Source organism: Dipteris shenzhenensis, chromosome 19, assembly GCF_047967505.1.
Source record: "Dipteris shenzhenensis isolate YYH24624 ecotype China chromosome 19, Dip_SZ_1.0, whole genome shotgun sequence".
Classification (NCBI taxonomy): Eukaryota; Viridiplantae; Streptophyta; class Polypodiopsida; order Gleicheniales; family Dipteridaceae; genus Dipteris; species Dipteris shenzhenensis.
This window is the reverse complement of record NC_141614.1, coordinates 50,823,317-50,842,196: the sequence shown is the minus strand read 5'-3', so window position 1 is coordinate 50,842,196 and position 18,880 is coordinate 50,823,317. Positions and strand designations below refer to the sequence as shown.

Below are 18,880 nucleotides of genomic sequence, written 5' to 3'. Positions count from 1 at the left end.
AGAGTATGATCACCACCAAGTTTTTCCAGCTTGATAGTACTGATCAGCAGGACTCGCGGCAACCACGGGACCCGAGCTAGAGCCAGAGACATGCCAGACTCGCTAGCTGAGGCATAGATCATGCTAGGGGACCTTACCTCCATGCTTACTTGACTAGGCGCACGACCCACAGGAGTGACCATGGCTCTTGTTCGCCGCCGCAGGGCTACAGCCAGGAGACCCCAGTGGGCTGTACATGCTGAGAGTGGCCAGCGCTGTATCACAGGATTTTTGCCCCTGCAACATTCTCACACATACATGCCCCCCTCCTAGTATGACACCTTGCCGGCTTCCACTCAGAGTCTTTTCCTTTTTATGTACTGACGTCATTATGGGCAGGATTATGGATTTTTGATTTGTATGCATCCTGGGTTTGATGCCCGTTTAGTGGCTTCACCCATCAGTTCATCGTATCAACTTCTTTTAGTCTCATAGACCATTTTTGGTCTTCCAAAGGCTTTAATAGACTTTCTTTTTCTTTCTTTCTTTCTCCTGTGTGAATTGATAGGTTACAACTTGTCTAAGCCTCACACGGAATACTAGTCTTCAATGCCCTAATGGGTGACCTATTCAAGACATAATTTGCACACACAATGGCATCCAACCAGAATTTGTTGTGCAAAGACTTGCCCTTCATCATGCACTGTGCCAATTCCATCAAGGTTCTGAAGTCCACCTAAGCTCTGATAAAATAAGATCTAACTAAGGACATTCCTGTATTACCAACAAGCCTGACATTAATCCTTGAAACAAACTGCATCCATAAGCTTGTGTGGATAAACATAAACTGTTACTTTGGAATCTGACAATTCTTGCACAATTTGTTTCCTAAAGCTCATGTTTTCTTCTTGTCCCACCAGCCTTGCACATGAAAGTTTTGTACTTTAGGTTTCTTTTTATGCATTGGCTTAAGGTAGGATAGGAAACAAATTAATGTCTCTCATCAATGTTATTTTTCCTCTTGCAGGAGAAGCAACCCCCCTTTTGGAGACCAATTCTGAAGCTGGACAATTAGACCAGTCACCAATAGAGGAAGTGGCTGTTACTGTTAGCACCGATGATGATCATAACTTGCCAGTTTGGACTTTCCGCATGTGGCTTTTAGGTCTTGCCTCATGTGCAATACTTTCATTCTTGAATACATTCTTTAGCTACAGAACTGAACCCCTCACAGTGAGTGCTATATCTGCCCAGATTGCATCCCTACCGATTGGATATGCTTTGGCATTTCTATTGCCTAAAACGGTGTTTCGTCTTCCACTTACAAGATGGGAGTTTACATTCAATCCAGGGCCTTTCAATGTCAAAGAGCACGTTCTTATCACAATTTTTGCAAATGCTGGATCTGCGTCAGGAAATGGGATAGCATACGGTATATATGTAATCAACAGTGTGAAAGCACTTTATAAGCGTAACATCAGTGTGGTTGCCTCCATACTCCTGATTACCTTGACACAGGTATTGATGCACACAGTAAGAAAAATGACAACATTAAAGGGTAATTTCAGCTTTAACATTCCACTTTGTAAATCGTTGTGCCAGTCATTGTAATCTGCTGTTTGTGTTTTTTGAAAACAAGGTTATGGGTTATAGTTGGGCAGGCTTGTTTCGCAAATACCTAGTAGATCCAGGTCACATGTGGTGGCCATCAAATCTCGTTCAAGTCTCACTATTTCGGTAGTTAAACATGTGCCCAATCTGATTCTTTCTTATTTGAGTCTCCATATTAATGGTGTTGCATTCAAACAGAACTGTTTTTGACTTTTCTAGGTCTGTTTTGCAGGGCTTTGCATGAAAAAGATACTGACAAGGGACTTTCAAAAAGTAGTTTCTTTCTCATCATTTTTGCTATTTCCTTTTCATATTACGTTCTCCCTGGATACCTAGCCTACACTGTGACATGCATCTCAATTGCATGCCTGATATGGCCAAATTCAGTAACAGCTCAGCAGATTGGATCTGGATTGGAAGGCCTTGGAATTGGAGCTTTAAGTTTCGACTGGTCTAGCATGTCAGCTTTTGTTGGAAGTCCCCTGGTTACACCATGGCATTCTATCGTTTGCACGTCTGTGGGCTTTTTCATCTTCATGTATACTGTTGTCCCCATTGCTTACTGGTGTAACTTGTACAATGCGAAGACATTTCCTCTATACTCCAGTAGCCTCTTTACTTCAGATGGACAAGACTATAATATTACGGCCATTGTGAACAGTGACTTTGAACTGGATGTTTCTGCATACGAGAAGCAGGGTCAGATAAACATGAGCACATTGTTCGCTCTCAACTATGGATTCACATTTGCGCAGCTCACTGCCACTTTGACACATGTCGCACTCTTCCATGGAAAGCAAGTAATCTTGTCCCAAACTCTGTAAGATGAGATTATATATGTCTACTGTCAGGGTAGGACAGTTCAAGAAACTAGATTCTCTTGGGTGTGTTTCTTAAATTATTGTTGCACGTTTGTAGTGTTGAGGAACAAGCTTAATTTCAAATAGGAGATGGTGTTCGACTGCCCTGAGACAGTACCTGATTTGTAAGGATTTTATTCAAGTCAAATGTATGTGAAGCATAATGTAAGAAGAGTCACTGTACTTTAACCAATTAAAAGGAGCACGGAAGATTATGCCAGATATAGATTCAAGATAAAAAATAAAAGAATACAGGAGCTTTCTGTCTGGGTCAAAACGGATTTTTGGCAGCCATTTATTTCCAAAACATTCCATTTGCTACCTTTCAGTTTTTTTGGCTGCAAGGCTTGCCACATGTAATGGAATTTTAAAATCCATAGTCAGTGATCTACCCTTATTCCCCTCCACTTTTTATGCCTACTTTTCTGCCTGGTTGGAAGCCACTACGTGAAGCTTGCTTGAAGCAAGACAAGCAAGAACCTGTAAACGATCAGGCTGATGGCCAAGGAGAACCATGGGCTGAGCTGTTTGGAGCTGAAGGTGTTCACACTCACAATGCAGCTGAGAGAAGCTCTGCAAAGAAGAAAAGCTTTGTGGCCAGCAATGCTAAGAGGCAAACAGCCTTGAGACTCAAGAGAGCAAGCTGCAGCAAGTTAAGATTAAGGGGAAGAAACCCATGAAAGTTGTTTACCAAACTCTTGAGGAAGATACCAGGAGGAAAAACTAACTGCTAAACCACAACATGGTAGTGAAGGGAGAGGATGCAATTAGCCCATTGGAAACAGCCCGTGCATACTACTTTTGGGGCGGATAGACATCAGATCAAGATTGCATGAAGAGTGGGGAAGGATGAAACAATGGAGAAACCCTTGATTCTCAAGCTCAAGGTTGCATCGGCGAGACAGGAAGTCTTGGCAAAGAGAGCAATCTTGAGGGTATCCTGGTCTACATTACATAAATGAGAATCTCAGGCATATGCAGATTGAACAGGGCAAAGAGACTAATCCCATGCGCAAGGCTGCTGCCAACCTGAGCTCCCACCTCAACCCTCCTCCCGCCTCAGCCTCCTCCCTCTAGCCTCCTCTCTCCTCCCCTTCCGCCTCCCTTTTGCATCCTCTCCACCCTGCCTCCCTTCGCCTCCTTCCTCCTCCTACCTAGCCTCCTCCCGCCTGCAGCCCACCTTCTCCTTCTGCCCACCCCGCCTCCTCCCTCCTGCAGCCCCCACCTCCATCCCGCTGCTCCTCGCTCCCTTCCGCCGCCTCCCTGCCTCCTCCAGCCCTCTCCTTCCGCTCCCTCCTTCCACCCCCGTCGCCTCCCACCCTCTCCTTCCGCCCCCCGCCTCCTCCCCGCCCCCTTCCACCTCCCACCTCCCCGCCTCCTTCCCTCCTCCACCCCGCCTCCATCCGCCTCTATCCCCTCCGCCCTCTCCTCACCCCCACCTTGCCTATTCTCTGCCTCCACCCCTACTCCACCTCAGACCCTCCACGTCCACCTCGCCTCCTCTTTGCCTCCTCCTAGCCTCCCGTTCGTCCCCTCTTTGCCTTCCTCCTCTTCGAGGGCTCCCCCTCTCCATTGGCAGCCAACTGTAGGAGTGTGTAGCATTGTGCTCGTTCCCTCGCAATTGGCCCTTGGGTTTTTCCTTCTTTCCTCTGGGCAGTAGTGAGCGTTTTGTTTGTCTTGAAGAAAAATTTTCTTGGTGGTGAACCTTGGTCTGGCCAGAGGTGCTCTATGGCAGCACCCTCAAATCCTACAGCCGTTAAGATTCTTCTTTCCCCAACTGACAAGCAACATGTAAAGCATGCAGTTCGGTCACTTCACAAGGCAGTAGCGGGTAGAATAGTTGGTCTCACACCCACGAGGAGACAAGTGAGAGACTGGATTCAAGCGACTCTAGCACTAGAAGGTGACCACATCCAAGAGGTCACCATCTACGAAATAGGAATTTTCCTCATCTAGCTGAGCTCTTCTACTACCGCCTTGACACTCGTGGAGCTTGGCCTGCATCTGGTGTACCTCTTCCCTTGGTACCATGGCTTCACAATGGAGGACATGGACACGACACACCCTGTTCCCCGATTCCTAGCGACGCTCCCCTTCTTGGGGCTTCCAAAGGAGTACAGAGCCATCCTTCCCTCCATTGGCAGAGCGTTTGGCACGGTGCTAGAGTCCCCGCCAGATTCGGCAGCTTCAGTGGTAGCAGATGACGGGGTCCTCAGGATCAAATTGGTGGTTGAGAGCCTAGAGTCCCTCCCAAAGTTGATCCTCCTCGAGACCCTCAAGAGGGGTACACTCCGCCAGAGAGTGGAGATCTCCGGTTTGCTAGGCCAGTGTCTTTGTTGCACGCAGATGGGCCATCTAGCCCGCAACTACCCTTGTGATCAGGGACGGCGGATTCCTCCCCCCCAACCCCTGCAGGACAAGTGAAGTCAGCAGGCCAGAGCCCAACACCCCCTCAAACAAGAGCAGTAGAAGTCCCAGACCCCTTGGGTGACACCTTTAGAGGGAGAGTGGGCCCAGGTGGGAAAAAGGAAAAGAAACGAAGTAAATTGGCTCGAAAGCGCCGCAGGCACAATGGGCTAGACGCAGGGAGAGAGAGAGCAGGTCAAGAGGCACCCGTGGAGGAGCCGCCGAAGGAGCCCTTGGTTGGAGACCTCCCCCCCAGTAGCAGCTGGGGCCACGGCTCAGCCAGTTGATCCTCCATCAGGGGAGGTACAACAACCACAATCGCCCTTGCGTCAGCATGGTCCCTCAGGAGCTCCCGACGTTACAATGGCATAAGCTGTGGAGGGTAGCGCGACAACGATTGAGGAGAAAGGGATTCAGAGCCCAGGTGTTGTGGTTCAGCAAGGTGCCTATGAGGACTGCCCCTATTCCCTCCTGCCTCCCTCCCCCGCCAGACCCCTCTCCCTCTCCACACCCTCCCCCTCCTCCCGAGCTCCCCCTTCCCCCTCCCCCCCTCGCCACTCCTGCTATAGCCATCGTCACCACGTGCCCCCCTCCCCCCGTCCCTCCACCCCGACCTCCCGCTCCATAGCAGCTTGTTCAGCTTCCCCCCCCCCCCTCTCACCCCCCTATCAGACTTGCCCTGACTCCCCTACCAGTAGATAAGGGCACAATTGCTTCCTTGTCTCAGCGGCCTAGCCCCCTCCCTTTGCAGCATTTCGAGGGCGATTCAGAGGGAAGAGGCTCATCCTCCCGATCAGCAGCTCCCATTCTTCAGCCTGGGTGCCCTCTCCCAAGGGATTTTTGGAGTTTGGGGACTCAAAACTATTTGGAGATCCAAGACTCTTACACTCTACCACCAGAGGTGACGCTCATGATCTTGCAGCCTCAGAAAGGGGGTTCGATAAGCGTAGTGGGCTCCCAGACACATCCAGTTTGGAGATTCCACTTTGCCTCCACAAGGTTGGAGAAGTGGACCCTAGGGGTATTTGCTGCTATGATGGGGGATCAGATTTCACACATGATGGAAGATTGGATTAGTGCACTGGGACTAGAACTTTGGCACGCTCATGGTGCTGAAGTGAACTTCCAGTTGAGCTTCACGTGGGAGAAGCTGATTTATGGTTTGACAGTAGGGACCATCAGATTCCCGCGTGAGGCAAGGATTGATCCGGCACACTACTGGCCACTCCGAGATGTTCGGAGTGGATGTTTCCTTCATGTTGCAGTGGGCACTGAAGATTGGCATAGAGCCAGTGTCCACCTTGGTACGCCGTCGCATGGACATGACTACTCGCCCTCCAAACCCCTCTCAAAGTCACTAAAGACAGTTTTTTTGGAATAGGCACGCACCCATAGGTGAGCCTTGTTTCTTGCTTCCCCATCCTCATGAGTTGGACCATAGTGAGTTGGAACGTGCACGGGCTCCACGACCGTGCACGTAGTCAGCCGCAATATCTGATCCTTCGACAAGAGTTGCAGAGGGTAGTGGTAGAGCGAGCAATGGACTTCCTTTCGATACAAGAGCACATGTTCTCAGCATCAGACATCAAACGATGATACCACTTTCTTCCCGAGAGAGGCCCGGAGGTGTGGTCTCCTGCCGTAGAACACAGCGGAGGGGTCTGCATCTCGGTCTCCCAGGCGGTGGCCCCAAAGGTCTATGATCAGGGTGAGGTTATCCCAGGGAGGGCAGTTTGGATGAGAGTCAGGCTGGAAGAGTCTAGGATTGGGATCCTGAATGTGTATGCTCTAGCATGCAGACATCATAGGCTGGCCTTTTGGAGGAGGCTTATAGAGTGTCTACCAGATGTTGACTCCTGGATCGTTGGAGGAGATTTCAACAACCTAGAGTTTGTTGGAGGATCCTAAATGTGTATGCTCTAGTGTGCAGACATCACAGGCCAGCCTTTTGGAGGCGGCTTATAGAGTGTCTGCCAGATGTTGACTCCTAGATCGTTGGAGGAGATTTCAACAACCTAGAGTTTGGGGATGCTAAGTAGGATGGTGCCTCCTTTTCCAAGATGCCAACAGCAGCAGACTGGAGCATGTGGGAGCAGTTCATCTTCACAATCAGTGGCAGATTCCTGTGGTGGCAAGAGCCAGAGCTCGACAGGACACCTGGCAACCTCCTCTTCTCATGCGGCCAGAGGAGACATGATGGACTGATTGAGAGGCTGGATCGCTTCTACGTTGGGCATCTTGATGATTTTCGTTGGTTTATAGGAATTTTTATAAGAGAATTGGATGCAAGGGAGTCCTATCATGGGGAGGGGAAGGCTGAGGGGAAGGGAGGTTCCCAAATACACAAAGGCGGCTCTATAGGGATTCTAGCAGGCACCACGATGTCAAACCACTCTCCTGCAGTACTCTACCTAGAGTAGCCTTGCCAGGGTCTTCGCCAAAAGGGGGTCCGCATTCTAGAGGTCCTCCTGCAGGATGAGGAGATTCAGTAGGTTATGGCAGAGATTTGGTAGCAGCCAGAGATAGCACCTTGCGAGGGCTGGGCTTCATGGGTGGCAGATGCAATTCAGAGGATCCGTTGAGGAGTTGCAGTCTCACGTCCTTAGACGGAGGAGGGCTCTTAGGGAGCGTGAGCGTGCACTGTGACGAGACCTCACCTCCATAGAGATGCTCAAGGAGCAAGACCCAAGATCCCAGTGGCTTAGGACAGATACGAGAGCGCGCCCATAGAGCTCGAGGACACGGATATTCGACGGGCAGAGTTCTCCTACTTGTTGGAATATGAAGCCAAAGTGAGTCGAAAATGTGTGTTCTAGTGTGTTCTAGTGTGAGTTCTAGTCTAGTGTGTCCTATGGATGCTACGTGCCATATTGGGAGTTATCCCATATGCATAGGTGTTCATATGTGTGTGTGTGCTCTTATATAAGAGCTGTACTTGTCTAGTGTCAAATCAATCAAGTATCAAGCTACAAGCTCTTTGGTCTACATGTGAGTACTCTCATTTTTGTTCATTGCTCTAGTCATTTCATTATGTCTCCTTTTGAGTATCACTTCCTCTCTCCCTAGCCTACCCTCTCTCTCTCCCTCTTTCCAACATGTTTCTTCATGTGGTATCCGAGCCTCCCTTCCTACCTTCCCCTTCTTCTTGCTCTATCTAAAGGATGAGAGAAGCCCGCAAATGGAAGCTCCCCTCTCCTCTAAGGTAGAGCCTCCCTCCCCTTAGCCTCACCATGGTTCCTCGCCATCAAGTACTCCGATGTCTTAGTGATTGCTCTTGGTCCTCGTTTCTGAGTTCAGCTCACTCCCGCATCAGTTCGTGGTTCTCCCTCAGCATTGGCGGACATTCCTCTTCATGTGGTCACCAAAAACTTGTTTTGGAGCAGTCTAGTGGCTGTTTTTTGACCTTTAGAGGTCCGATTTTGACGTTTTCTGACATTTTGGCACTGCCCAAACATAAACGACCCTGTCCTGCACCATTTCGAGAAGGTTTTTTTTTTTTGCATGTACAACTATCTGTACGTCCGTACGGACCTCTGCAGGCGAATGCGCGACAGTGCTAGGAGTCCGTACAACTTGTTAGAAGGCAATTCCGAGCAGTTTTAGGCTACTTTATGATATTTTTTGCTCAGATTTGGACTCCCGTGACCTCCACCAATGATTTGAGCTTCCCAAGCTTACCCACAAGTTATTTCAACTGTACCGACACTCCGGTACATTGACTTGAGGCCTCTGACAGCAGGGAATACTCTTTTCACACCTCGTCATCTCTGACATTGTGATATTGCAGTGTTTGACTGTCTCAAACAGTCAAATATCATTTCTTTGATCTCGGTACACTTCGGTGACTGCTTCGATTGGTGCACCATCTTTGCTACTCATTGCCTCTTATGCGCATTCGGTGACTCTCCGATCGGGACATTGAGAGTAATGACGTGATCTCCCTTGGTAGCTGCTCCTATGGCCTTCATTGACACATCATTCGAGGGCATCCTCGCCTAGTTCTTCACCAACATACCTCTTTGCATCAGGATGTGCACACTCTTGTGTGGTAGCTACTTCGGGCTCATGGGTTCTCTGCCCTTGCTATGCATACAATGAATGAAATCTTTTATATTTTTATATATGTTTAAGTTAAAGGTTCTCTGCCTTGAGTAGTCCCTCTAAAAAGAATGTTTTTTGTCCTCTTGAAATGATGTATTTCTTTTATGGTGTGTGACTCCATGTTTCTAGTTAGTCCCTGGAGTCAAGAGGGGGATGTACTGTGGGAGCCATGATTGGCAGTGATAGGGTCTAATTATTAGAACTGGCATATGAGTTCTAGGATGTTGGAGCATTGGTGGCCCTCCCGTCCCAGAAGTGTCCTGTGGCGAAGATGGTTTGACTTTGGCCTTCTTCCAAAACTTCTAGGAGATCATTTCCACCCCTTTTCGCTTAGCCTGCCAGGAGATCTTTGATACAGGCTCCCTCACAGTCCTTGAGCAGGGGGTGGATTTGTTTAATCTTGAAAGGGGGAGATAGGCTAGACATTCAGCAGTGGAGACCAATCACCCTGCTTGACACCTCATACAAGATCCTCGCTAAGGTCTTGAGTTTGTGGTTGCGGCCACATTATCATCCATGACACCTAGACCGGCAATGGATTGGGCCAAGGAGGAGTCACAGCCTTTGGCCCTCCTCTTGGATTTTGAAGAGGCGTAGGACAGGGTGGAGTGATCTTTCCTGGAGGGCGCTATGCAGAGGGTTGAGTTTCTCAGGCAAATGGATTAGAGGAGTCTCTGTGCTTTATGCGGAAAGCTCTAGTCAGATGCTTGTTGGTGACACATGGGCGAGGCCTTTTCTCTCTCTTGCTCGGTCTGTCAGGGCTGTCCCCTAGCTCCCTTTCCTTTCTTTTTTGTGGCGGAGGTATTGGGCTACTACTTGAGATCGCAGGTGGCGGGCCTCACAAGGTTGAAGCTCCCAATCAGACGTGAGGAGGAGTTTCTAGAATCAGAGTTTGCAAATGACACAGCCGTGTACGCAGAGGGTACCACAATGAGCTTAGAGAGAGTCAAGGGAACCCTGGCTATCTACTGCGAGGCCTCGGGTGCACGGATCAACTAGACAAAATCCATCGATTCCTTCACAGGCTCGGAGGAGAGACATGAGATTCGAGAGTGGGGGAGTGTCTTTGGCTTCCGCTGGATACCTCAGGGTTAGACCACGAGATACCTCGAATGCTAGGTGGGTATTGATATTATAGCAAAGCAGCAGATTTGGCTTCGGTCCTTGAGAGTGTCTGGCGTAAGATCTCGGCCAAACTCTCCCTAGCGGGCCGTACCTTAGTGGCAAAGCAGGTCCTTCTTGCCACAGCCTGGTACATTGCCTCCTGCTGGTGTTTTCACAGAGGGTGCATTGGAAAGTTCCGACGTTTAGCTCAGAATTTCCTTTGGTTAGGGTCAGATAGCACGAGAAATACCAAAGTCTGGGTCGCTTAGGAGATGGTGATCATGCCGCAGGCATTGGGAGGCTTGGGTATCATTGATCCAGAGATGCAGAGCAGAGCGCAAGTTGGTTGTGCGTGGCCTCACCCCTGGCACAAAGCCCTGGAAGCTCCTCTTCTAGCGCAGGCTTCTCAAGAACACCCCATGCACTGGGGGGCAGTCGCAGCATTCACACAGATGGATCTTTTCAAAGGCCCCCCTTACGGGGAAGGGTTCCCCCATGATGAGGAGCCTCCATAGGGTCTGGCAGAGATCATCATGGAGCCTCGTCCGTGCAACCCCATTGCAAAGAGGAGTTTGAGCGTTAGCTCCTCACCCGAAGATCAGGGATCAAGATGGGCGTATTCTTGGGCAGTGGACTGACATTGGTTGGACACAGTGGCCCCACATGCTCCTTTGACAGATAAAGCAAATTACCCATGGAGGAAGAGGCAAGGCTTGGAGCCATAGCGCACATGCGAAGGGCGGGGTAGCGGATGATGGAGATTGACCTAGCCATCGCTGAGTCTTGGTGGGAGGGAGTCCGCATGTGGATGGAATGGTTGGGCAAGTTTTCTCGGACTAGGGTCTCCTTGAGGATGATGATCCAACGAGGCAGCACGCAGTCAGGTTTTTTTCCGTGTAGGGCCTAGAGGCCAACTTTAAGCACTTATTACTGAGAGAGACCATAGATGGACGGGAGTCTAGATGGGATTCATTGGCAGATGATGAGAGTTGTGGGCCGTTTGGGGAAGGAGTGGCACTTCGATCCTCCCAGCATCCCAAAGCAGGATGAAGAGAGCTAACACCCCTTTGATTTATGCATCTATGAATCCAGAGCGAGCTAGGATACCCTCTAGAAAACCCCAATCCACTCTGTCATAAGCTTTCTCAAATTCCAAGAGTAGAATGGCAAGCTTATGGGCATTATGCATGGCCCATTCAGAAGCCTCCCAACATGAGGAGATATTATCGACAATGCTTCTACCATGCACAAATCCCGTTTGCGTATCATGTATAAGATCTGGAAGAAAGGGCTGCAGACGTAGGCTGATTGCTTTTGCTAGGATTTTGTACAAAGTGCCCAACAAAGTGATCGGTCTCCATTGAGACACTAAATTCCTGCAACCCCTTTTGGGATAAGATGAATGAGGCCCTCAGTAATAATTGAGTCTGGTATCTCACTCAAGTACCAAACGCCCTACAAGGCTGAGGTAATGTGATCCCCAATCTGATCCCAAAATGAAACAAAGAAAAAGGATGTAAGCCCATCTGAACCAGGGCACTTGCCCTTGCGAAGGGTAGAGAGAGCAGTCCTGAATGCAAGGTCTCCAAGTAAAGCGGCGATCATCCAGTCCCTGGCCTGTAACCTAGAAGGGTGGGACCTATGGATGCAAGCAAAGAGTGATGTTGAAATCTCCTGCTCTGTATCTTTCCTGAGCTGCTGCAACTTGTCTTTTGAGAATATAACGGTTTTTGCAGCAGCCAGTGGAAGCGGACGTTGGCTGACGGAGGAGTAATTGCCAATCGAGATGGGAAGGCCGACTCAAACATAATGGGGTTCCTTCCGCACAAAACGCTGCCTGAGCAAGAAGGAGAAGGAAGAGGGAGGCAAAAGAAGGGGAGGGGAGCAAAGGAGGAGGAAGGGAAGAAGGCAAGGAGGGAGAAAAGAAGGGGGGAGGGAGAGGAGGAGGAGGAGAAAGAAGGAGAGGGGAGGAGGAGAGAGAGAAGGAGAGGAGAAGCGGGAGGAGGAGGAGGCCCAGCCGGGGGGGGGGGGGGGGGCAGCCAGGGAGGAGCTGGCGGGGGGGGAGGAGAAGCCACCAGAGGGTCGGGACAGGCGGAGGAGGGACAAGGAGAGGTGGAGAAGGGGCGGGGTAGGCTGAAAGGGGAGCGGGGAGGGCTGAGGCGGCGGGGGGGAGGGCTGAGGCGGGAAGGCTGAGGCAGGGGGGTAGAGGAGGCGGGGTAAGGGAGTGGAGGAAGGGAGGGAGGGGGAGGGTAGCAGCTGGAGAGGCTGAGGGGGAGGAGAGAAGCTGAAGGGCTGAGAGGGAGGAGGGGGGGCTGAGAAGAGAGGAGGGGCAGGCTGAGAGGGAGGAGGGGCAGCTCACGTGGGGAGGAGCAGCAGCTTCGATGGTCTCTACTGGGCCGTTTCAAGGCTTGTTGTTCTGCAAGATAATGTCTGAATAAATTCCTATTGGGAAGTTCATTTGTACTCCAATCACCCATAAAAGTAGCGCAGCCACATAATTGACATGCATTTAATCACATGGTCCTATTTTTCTTTGATGAACAAGTAGTTTTTGCTAATCAAATAGATGTTCACTCTTTTCAATGCAACTAATTTGTATTATTGACTTTTTGATATCAGAGAAATCTGGGAGCATAGCAAGTTTGCCATGCAAAAAGACAAAGTTGACGTTCACACAAGGTTGATGAAAAGATACCAGGACATACCTAACTGGTGGTTCTACCTTCTCACGATTATAAGTGTTGGTGGCTCAATTGCAGCCTGTGTGTTTTACAAAAGTCAGCTTCAACTTCCATGGTGGGGAATACTACTTGCTTGTTGCCTCTCGTCATCTTTCACACTACCGATTGGAATTTTGAAAGCAACTACAAATCAGGTATTTTTATTTTCTCCTCATGCCGTACAAGAACCATGATACTTCTACATGTATAAAGTTTGTGCAATAAAAATTATATATTGGCTTGTTTTCCTAGAATGAGGGTTGGAACATTAGCCCCAACCTCCTCGTGTGTACATGGGTCCCAAGGGTCCAATTGTGAAGTGAGGGCGTATATATATATATATTTATATGCTTACATTTTTGTATGTGTAGAGAGAGAGAGAGAGAGAGAGAGAGAGAGAGAGAGAGAGAGAGAGAGAGCGCTGTTAGACACATGATGCCATGTCGCATTAGGGGGACATTAGTCCCATATACAATTGTGGCATTGGCTTGATCTTGAATATATCAAGGAGGTGAGGCCGTCTAAACATCCTACTGGTATGCTTTTGGGAAATCTTGAGGTTGAAGACAGTAGGGCTTGAGGTCCTCTGCACGTGGCGTTGATCAGGGGCCTATGCCATGTGACACAATTAGTGGTATCAGAACTGTTTGTTAGCTGCCCATTGGTAGCAACATGCGGTAGGTTTCACACCTTACGGAAAACTTATGATGTGCTATGTTGTCAGCACATGCACACAGAGGAGTGACACAAGGTGGGTGCCCTATGTTTCAGCGGTTTGCTGTAGATGGTGCGGTTGCAACGTGCATCAGACCATATGTGCACACCAAATTATGGGGCGGTTCTTGCAGGATGTGGCAACCCGTGATGGCTCATCATGATTGGTAGATTTGGTGGTGCTAAGTCTTAGTCCCCTCCCCATGCATTCAAACAATTAATCCCTTTTGGGTCTTCACTAATTCATTAACATTAATCTTGTCCGGGTTGTCCTAGGTACATAGTTAATGAACTAACCTAAACTAATGTGTAAGGAGGCCTCAGAATCTTCTAGTCGTGGACCCTATCATCAAAGTCCTTGATATCCAAATCCTTTACCAATTTGTCCCGCTTTCTTGTGGATTCTTGGAAGGATTTCAAAACCTTCCAGATGATTGTAGACTCGAATTGGTAATCCAAATCAGAGGAGGTTCAGGGAGAATTCAGCAGATTGATACAGTGTTGCCCTTGGATTGTGTTCATGCAGGTGATGGGCCTCGCTTTCGGTCTACTTGGCTTAGGACCTTTACGAGATCATGTATCCCAATTCAGGTCAGAGAACTATGGCATTTAGACGTGGATGCCTTGGTCTTTGATGTTCATTCTAGGGGCAAGTTATCTGGGTCTACATATGATATCCTTAAGGATGTTGCATCTCAGCATATCAAGCATGTTGATCATGTGGAGAAGTGTTGTTTGGCTTCAAGATGGTATCTAGACCCTACCCCAGATCACATTCCCTTGGGTGCATGGAGTATTTGGTTTTCTGGAGGTGTCCCCATGAAGTATTTGCAGTGGGGGACCTTGGAGAAGCTGCTGCCCCCATTGCTACCTAGCTGAGCCCGCTGCCCCCCTGCCATCTCTTTCTCCTCCGCCTCCCTCCATGCCATCCTCCTCCGCCTCTTCCCATCATCTCCTCTCCCCCGCCGTCGCCTCCCCCCCGCCATCTCTTCCGACCCCCCGCCTTCTCTTCGACCTCGCCCCTGCCTTCTTCTCTGCCTCCTCCCTGCCTGCTCTCCCCCCCCCCCCCCCGGCATCTCTTCCGCCCCTCCCGCCATCTCTTCCACCCCCTGAATTCTTTTCATCTTCCTCCCCACCATCTCCTCCACCGCTCGTCGCTCCCCCACTCCTCCTTCCACTGCCTCCTCTTCACCTTCCTTGCCTCCTTCTCCCCGCCTTCTCCACCTCCTTCCCCCCGCCTCTTCGCCCCCTCCTCCCTACCATCCACCCCCCTTTCCCGCCTCCTTCCCCGCCTTCTCCCTCCTTCCCTCATCCTGTCCTCTTCTGCTCCCCTCTTTGCCTCTTCTCCGCCTCCTCCTTTGATAGCTCTCTGCCTCACCCCACCCTTCCTCTTTGCTTCCCTACCCAGGCTTTTATTTTTCTCTCCCTGTGGCGGGAGCTTTTGTGCTTGTTCAGAAAAAGAAAATCTTGGTGGTGACCCTTGGTTTGACCAGAGGGGCTCTATGGCAGCACCTTCGAATCCCACAGCCGTTAAGGTCCTTATTTCTCCAGCCGACAAGCAACAGGTACAACAAGCAGTTCAGTCTCTCCAAGACGAGGTGATCGTGGGCAGAATTGTGGGCCTCATACCCACAAGGAGGCAGGTGTGAGAGTAGATCCATGCGAGCTTGACACTAGAGGGTGACCACATTCAGAAGGTCACCATCTATGGAAGAGGCGTCTTCCTCCTCGAGTTGAGATCCCTCGACACTGCCTTGACACTTGTAGAACAGAGCCCCATCCTCCTTGGCCCGCATTTGGTGTACCTATTCCCTTGGTACCATGGCTTTACAGTGGAGGACGACATGGACACGACACACCATGTTCCTCGCTTCTCAGGGCTCCCAAAGGAATATAGAGCCATCCTCCCCTCCATTGGTTGAGCATTTGGCACTGTGCTGGAGTCTTCGCCATATTCAGCCGCATCAGTGGTAGCAAATGATGGGGTCCGGAGGATCACGCTGGTGCTTGAGAGCCCATAGTTGCTCCTCTTAGAGACCCTTGAAGGTGGTGCACGTCGCTAGCGAGTGGAGATTTATGGGTTACCAGGCCAATGTCTTCGTTGTTGCAGATAGATGGGTCACCTAGCTAGAGATTGCCCCTGCGGCCAAGGCCAAAGCTCCTCCTCCCCCACTCCCGCAGTGCAGGCAAAGTCAACAGACCAAAGCCCAGCACCCCCTCCAGAAAAGAGCAGTAGGAGTCTCAAACCCTTTGGCTGAACCCTTCAGAAGGGGACTGGACCTAGGTTAAAAAGAAAAAGAAACCAAGCAAACGGGCTCGAAAGCGCCGCAGGCAGAGAGGGCTAGATGCAAAGAGAGAGAAAGAGAGTATTTTTAGAGGCAAAAGAGGAGCAGCAGTAGTAGCAGCCCATACGTGGAGACCACCCCCCCAAGCGGTAGAGGCCACTGCTTAGCCAAGTAATCCTTCGGTGATGGAGGTCCAGCGTTCGCATCACCCTTATATCAGCAGCAAGCCCCAGGAGCTCCTGATGTTGCGATGGTGGAAGCTGCATACGTTAGCCCAGTAGCAGTTGAGGAGGAGCGGATTCAGAGCCCCAGCAAGCTTACCTGATCCTTCGGCATGAGCTGCATAGGGTAGTGGTAAATCGGGCAATGGACATCCTTTTGATTCAAGAGCATATGTTCTCAGCATCAGACATTAGACGACGACACCACCTCCTGCCAAGGAGAGGCCCAGAGGTGTGGTTCCCAGCAGTAGAATAGAGCAGAGGGGTCTGCATCTCGGTCTCACATACAGTGGCTAGAGATATTTATGATCAGGGCGAGCTTATCCCATGGGATGTTTGGATGGGAGAGTCCAGGATTGGGATCCTGAATGTGTATGCCCCAGCATGTAGACAACACCGTCCGGCCTTTTGGAGGAGGCTGGATTGTTGGAGGAGACTTCAACAACCTGGAGTTTGAAAAGGACAAGCAGGGCGTGTTAGAATTATTGTTATAATTTAGCAGTGACCAATGTAATGTAATAAGTAGGTTAGGGGCACTTTTCCCTCAGGTTTTTCCCCTAAACCACAACTACGGTTAGTGAAGGATAAGGTTTTGTCACTTAGACAAAACCTATCATTCTATTCAGTTGTACGACACTCATCTAATTGCATCTATCATTTTCAGCTCTCTCTCTCTCCTGCTCCTGCTCTCACACTTTGTTCTCTCCCTATTCTCACATTTGGTATCAGAGCAGTGTTCCTTCACGGATGTGCTCCCAGCTCCTTGCCCAAGCTCCTCCTGCATCATCGCCGTACAACCCCAGCCTGTGCAACTTTCGTACCATTCCGTACAGCCATTCTAGGCTGTTCCGTACGTCCGTACTAGGCTGCCCGTACAGAACGCCGTACAACCCCTTCCGTGCACAGTTTGCCATCGTCGCCGTACAGCTCGTCATCAGCCATACAGCCCGTCGCCAGACTGTACGATTCGCCGTACAGTTCCGTACACCCGTACCAACTCGTCGTCAACGCCGTCCGTACGATTGTCCGACCTGCAGGTGCCGACCTCGTCGTCCGTACAGCTCGCCGTACATCGTTGTCAGATCCGTACAGGTGTATGGATTTCGACCGTACAGGCTGAGCTGTATAGTTCCGTACAACTGCATTCAACTGGACTGACAGTTCCGTATTGTTAGTCCGTACAGTTTGAAGGTGAAACTGAGTTCACATTTGGTCACTTTGTAGGTGGGCTTGGAAAGTTGCATTTTTGCAGGATTTTCTTTGCAGGAGGACATTGGAAAGAGTTTTGTCAAGCTCTTGTGCATACAACCATTGTTTGGCTGTATTTTTGGGAGCACATTTGGAGCTTTGGCAAACAAATTGCAAATTTGGGGCTTTCAGTTAATTTGCCCTCTTTTGGATGCAATTTCCTTGAAGAAATTTGGGGCTTTTGCAGACAGAGAGCAATTTGTGCAACGTTTGGGGCTTTCAGACAATTTGCCCCTTTCTGGTTGCAATTTCAAGCCACAAATTGGGGCTTTTGTGTTGGGAGAGCAATTTGACAGGTTTCAATTCACACTGTCTTTCTGTGAGTGTTTTGAAGCACTTTTGGCAGGTTTTGGGAGAGATTGGATGCTCTGGCATATTTCTGACAGAGACATTACAGAGATTTGAGTTGCATTTTTAGCCAGTGTTTGGCTGTATTTTTTGGGATTTGTGCACTCCATTCCCAGCAAGGGAATTCAGATTTGCATTTGCAGTATTTTCTTTCTCAGACATGGCCCAGCAAAATTAGAATGATTTCCAGTTCAGTGGTCTCTCACAAGAGGATAAGCTGGATGGTACCAACTACTCCCTCTGGAGTTTTATGGTACGCAATATTCTGATTTCTCGTAATTTGTGGGACTATGTAAATGGGGATGAGTTCCGGCCAGCAAATGTGGCACCTAACACCCCTCCCCAACAAGGAGGAGGAAGAGGTCGTGCACAGGGTACAGCTGCAACACAAGTTATTGGTGCAGTTATACCTACCACTCCAGAGCAGAAGAGATGGGATTCACGTGATGCTTTAGCTTTGTCGTGTATTTCTCTTCCAGTGAAAAGATTCATCATTCCGCTTATCCGGTCGTGTAAGACCTCAAAGGCAGCATGGGATATTTTGGAGAGCATGTATGCAGCTCGGAATGATGCAAGGGTGTCTTTTTTGAAAAGAGAATTGTCTCATACACATATGGAAGAGGGTGACTCCATGTCAGTGCACCTCACAAAGCTACAGGATTTACGAGAGCAGTTGCTGAATATTGATGAGATCAGTCCTGATTCAGAGATGATTACCACTACTCTGTATTCTCTGCCTGAGTTTTATCTCAGCTTTCATACCTCACTGAATTTGTCGTTGAGGGGGGGTACAAATCCTCTCAATTTTCAGGAGTTGATAGGACTTCTGCTGCAGGAAGAGCAGACGAGGAAAACATGGCTTCACGAGTAGGTGAACATGCCATGCTTTCAAATTTCAAGCCTAAAGTAAAGGGACAGGCAAAGACTTCAGCAAATCATCCTTCTAGTGGTTCAGGACAGCCTTCTCAAAAGGCTAAGGGTGATGCAGGTAAGCCCAAGAAGAAGGGAATATGTCATCACTGCAAAAAGCCAGGTCACTACATTGGAGAATGCAAGAAAAGGCTTGCAAAAGAAAAGAAAAATAGCTCCAGTATGGCTGTTTCAGATTCAGCTCCTCATGCATCTGACAATGAGCAAGCTACAGCCAACTTTGTGGAGCACAACTATGCCTTCTTGTCTTGCATTTCAGACTCTCAGTTGGCTGCTCCGGATAGTACAGCCACTTGTAATCATGACTCTTATGCTTTTCTGACATGCAATTATGATTCTTCCAAGGATGCATC

At 49.5% G+C, this 18,880-nt stretch overlaps 1 protein-coding gene across 1 annotated transcript in view; it reads left to right on the top strand.

Moving 5' to 3' along the window:
* LOC147890609 (oligopeptide transporter 4-like) overlaps positions 1-18,880 on the top strand; it is a 59,408-nt gene that overhangs the window by 13,003 nt on the left and 27,525 nt on the right. Inside the window, exons 2-5 of the mRNA XM_087390412.1 lie at positions 1,007-1,497; positions 1,619-1,716; positions 1,823-2,386; positions 12,681-12,936. Of these exons, the coding sequence (XP_087246538.1) occupies positions 1,007-1,497; positions 1,619-1,716; positions 1,823-2,386; positions 12,681-12,936 (1,409 nt within the window). The remainder of the gene's footprint in view (positions 1-1,006; positions 1,498-1,618; positions 1,717-1,822; positions 2,387-12,680; positions 12,937-18,880) is intronic.